The sequence below is a fragment of the Perca flavescens genome, chromosome 7 (genome assembly GCF_004354835.1).
Source record: "Perca flavescens isolate YP-PL-M2 chromosome 7, PFLA_1.0, whole genome shotgun sequence".
NCBI classification, from domain to species: domain Eukaryota; kingdom Metazoa; phylum Chordata; class Actinopteri; order Perciformes; family Percidae; genus Perca; species Perca flavescens.
Window position 1 is genome coordinate 30,555,171 of NC_041337.1, and position 4,231 is coordinate 30,559,401.

A 4,231-nucleotide genomic window follows, 5' to 3' on the forward strand; every position below is an offset into this window, starting at 1 on the left:
TTCTTGTCATGTAGTATGTAGACCTACGGTATGACCTGTGTACTAGCTAATCACTTCCCAACAACATGCTGCTCATTGATGTGTTTTTAACAAGATGTTGCTCATTGATGTGTTTTTGGAGGAAGAAGAGTTATCAGGCTGTGATTTGGGTCTTTAATGGGATTTATTGATTTAAAAATACAGACTATAACCAGCCTTAACCTTTAAACGATTAGTAGTTTTTTAAAGACAGAAAATACAGATTACTTTGTTGCTGCATTATCACAATCACTATATTTGACTACAATATCCCTAAAAGCATGTTTTGGGTGTATTTATATCAATATGGGGATAATACTCAGGTGTCCACTTGTATATAAATTATGTGAAAATGTACCCCAGCACATACGGTAATGCTATGCGACATCCCAAACTGGACACATCTGAGAGTAACTTTTTTTTCATGTAAAATGTGAATATTTCAATGGTCATTCCAAATATATTTAAGACTTAGCCTGTAATGAACTATGTGTGGAGCTAATTCTCTGCTTTGGTAGGACAGGCGCTCACACTGAAACACACACATTTTGTATGAAATGAGCAGATTGGTGAGAGAATGCCAGTCTTTTGAACTGATCTGGTTTGTTAAAGGTACCATGGCATGAAAATTTCACTTTATGAGTTTTTTATAGTTTCAGCAAAAGAATTCCCGTAGAACCACAAACTCAGTAATTTTTATGTTTCTGTCTGTGTATGATATAAACACATGAGACACAGCATGTTTATTACTGAGCTTTAAAGGTCCCATGGCATGATAATTTCACTTTATGAGGTTTTTTAACATTAATATGAGTTCCCCCAGCCTGCCTATGGTCCCCCAGTGGCTAGAAATGGCGATAGGTGTAAACGGGGCGCTGGGTATCCTGCTCTGCCTTTGAGAAAATGAAAGCTCAGATGGGCCGATCTGGAATCTTCTCCTTATGAGGTCATAAGGGGAAAGGTTACCTCCCCTTTCTCTGCTTTGCCCACCCAAAGAATTTAGCCCATCAATGAGAGAGAGAGACATCATGGCTTTCAAACGAGCAAAGTGGCAGTTGGTCAAGGCCACACCCCCACCCTCCACCTTGCCCCCCCTCTCTCCTCCTCAATAGCTACAGACACAGAAATGGCACATCCTAAGGAAAGCTCATTGTGGGACTGGCTCTAGTGGCTGTAATTCTGCACCAAGGCTGAATTTCAGGAAAGAGACTTCAGATACAGTATTAGGGGACCATTAAGGTCTATATAAAAGAGACTTCAGATACAGTATTAGGGGACCGCTAAGGTCTATATAAAAGAGACTTCAGATACAGTATTAGGGGACCACTAAGGCCTATATAAAAGAGACTTCAGATACAGTATTAGGGGACCACTAAGGTCTATATAAAAGAGACTTCAGATACAGTATTAGGGGACCACTAAGGTCTATATAAAAGAAACTTCAGATAAAGTATTAGGGGACCACTAAGGTCTATATAGAAGAGACTTCAAATACAGTATTAGGGGACCACTAAGGTCTATATAAAAAGCATCCAAAGAGCACCATGTCATGTGACCTTTAAATGCTCTCTATTTCTCATGCATATAAATGTAATACGAACAATAAATGCTGCAGCCCGACTGGCAGAAAGAATCGTGCTGTGGTCACAAAAGATGCTTCCCATTGAAATACATGAACATTTCATGAACTGCCGTGAGACTGGGTTGTGCCATATGATCCCCGTCTAACCAAAACATTTTTTGTGTTCTTTCTTTTTGTCAGCATTTCTGAAAGATCCCAATTGTTGGATGACTTGTTTCCATTCCCTCTCAGATAGTTTATAAACAGATGTTTTCAACAAATTTGCCAATCCAATATCCAATAATTCAATGACTCATGTGCATTCAATTGGTTTAGCTTCCAGTGTGTTATATTGTATTGTAATAGACAAGCAATAAAATACAGCCAGGCATGAAAAATTGATGTATTATCCAGTTGTTGTGCAGTTGCAAATAGCCTAATATTCTACCATCGCTAACATTAAACACATTCTCAGGTCTCTATGAATCAGTACAAGGCCCACAGCAAAAGTCTGCCGTCATATCAAATGTTGTCTTTTTTGTGGTATTCAAGACTTTCCTTGGTTCACGCGACACTCAGAGCACAATTTGGCAGATTTGCCGACTTTGAGACCCAGAAAATCCCCCAGAACCAGAGAGATTGCATATTCAGGCTGTGAAACATGTAAAAAAATGTAATCATCGTTTTGCTTGATTTGCTAAACTCTATAACAGCTAAGGAACTCTTTGGTGGCTTTTTAGCGCTTTATGTCGACCGAAGTGTGACAAAAGTCGAAAAGAATGGGGAGAAAAAAGCAACAAAACGTTGCAAAAACAACAAATTAATAAAAAAGAATAATCACAAAAAAAACGTCTGCAAAAGCCAAAAAAAAAAGTCAGAAAAAGCAACAAAAATGACAAAATAAGCAGCAGGCGGTATACAGTCAAAGATATTTTACTTTTTTCAATGTATGCACGTCAATAAACTACACACGTCTGGCCCTTGATGTGATTCTCTTTTCTTGTGTGGCCCTTAGTGAAAACTTGTTTGACACCCCTGGGTCAGTTAGTCTGTCCTGCAAGCCTCTTCTTCAGCTCAGCATTCTCTCTTTGCAGCACTTTATTCTGAAAAAAAGAAAGAAAAGAATGATGAAGACGAGGCAACTGTTAAACAACGCAGCACTGAACGTTACAAACATTTATAGAGTTTGTAGCAGCTGATGTCAATACCCTAATAAACTTAAGCTCTGATGGTAATGTCAAATCAAAAGTAGAACTAACCTTATGTCTGAGGGCTTCCACTATCAGGTCTCTTCCTCCCCTGATGCTCTCCTCTTTTTTTGAAGCTCGGAAGACATCCCCAATAACTGAGACCAGCACGTGAGACTGAAAAGAAAAAAAAAAGAAGGGGCTTTAGAAAATGTATATTTCCAATATTAATGTTAGGGTTTTCCTGCTCAAATAACAACAATACCATCAAATTGTTCCTGTAGGGAATGCATAACTGTTATGCTGTACCGGGGGATACTCACAAACTTCTTGCTCTGGAACAGATAACAGTGGTTCATGTCTGCTGCAGGGTGTCTAGCCACAAATCCAAAGACTTTGGGTGAAGATGGAAGGACGGCACAGAAGGAAATAGTGGACAGAGGGCACGAGTACAACAGAAACTGAGGGTATAGGAAAGACAACAAGGAGATTGAAAGTGATCATTCAAGGCCAAAGAAAGCGAGCGATTGAATCCTGCAAATCCTTGGACTGGTATCATGATAACTAGTACACTTTTGTCACACACCTTGGTTTTGTTTTCCAAAATGTCTATCCCACTCAGCGACAGGAAGAGATGGACTTTGCTCTTCTTCGCTGCCTTTTCTGAGGAGTATTTATCTGGTGTCTAGGGGAAACGATGGGAAGGATTACACGTCATGTTTACTGAATGTTAACATATTAACAAGTCCATAGCTCTTATTGTGGATACAAACTTGGTTTCCCATTAGAATACAAGTTTTTGATGTGCAGGAGAATCCCAGCATCCGAGTCAACAGTTTGCAGAGTTACATGGACATCAACGGGAAAAATTATATCAAGGGAAAGACTGCTTCCCTGTGAAGGGGAATAACAGCAACTAAAATGGGATGTGAGTCATAGTTGCTGACCTTTAGGCTCTGAGCTGCTTCAGACAGGATCTGTAGTCCATCAGTTCGGACCACCTCAACTCGGCCAAGAAACTACAGTTTAGACAAATAAATGCACGAGGAAAATGGTGTTTTAAACAAGGCTGAATATCAGATTAAAAAAAGCTGCTGTTCTATACTGCGAGATACATAATGTTTACAGCATATATTGGGAGTCCATTCCATGAAACCAAGCGCACACTGTTGTTCAGCTGCCATTATTAATCACAAGTACTCTAATTTCCACATTCAGAATGAGATTTTCAACTGTCAAAAATCCGGATTTACCTTTACTTGAAAGGAGATCTCATTATCGTCCTCCGAGATGTCGCTCATTTTAACTCGTCTGGAGTCAAACTAAACCCTGCAGGCTGACATAAAGATGCATCTTAGACATCTAGGGGTACATACAAGTTTAAATCATTAAAAAAGTACTGTAAATTCATCTTACCTTTGTGCAAATATACTTTAAACAGAGTGAATCGACTTGTTATTGCATT

At 39.2% G+C, this 4,231-nt stretch overlaps 1 protein-coding gene across 1 annotated transcript; it reads right to left on the bottom strand.

Moving 5' to 3' along the window:
* Positions 1 to 2,593: 2,593 nt before the first annotated feature.
* LOC114558078 (PTB domain-containing engulfment adapter protein 1) lies at positions 2,594 to 4,231 on the bottom strand. Its single transcript, XM_028581810.1, has 7 exons — positions 4,183 to 4,231; positions 4,020 to 4,102; positions 3,714 to 3,785; positions 3,353 to 3,451; positions 3,090 to 3,227; positions 2,839 to 2,943; positions 2,594 to 2,682 (listed from the first exon to the last, which is right to left on the bottom strand). Exons 2-7 carry the CDS (start codon positions 4,065 to 4,067, stop codon positions 2,620 to 2,622), a joined length of 525 nt encoding a protein of 174 aa, XP_028437611.1. The 5' UTR covers positions 4,068 to 4,102; positions 4,183 to 4,231; the 3' UTR covers positions 2,594 to 2,619.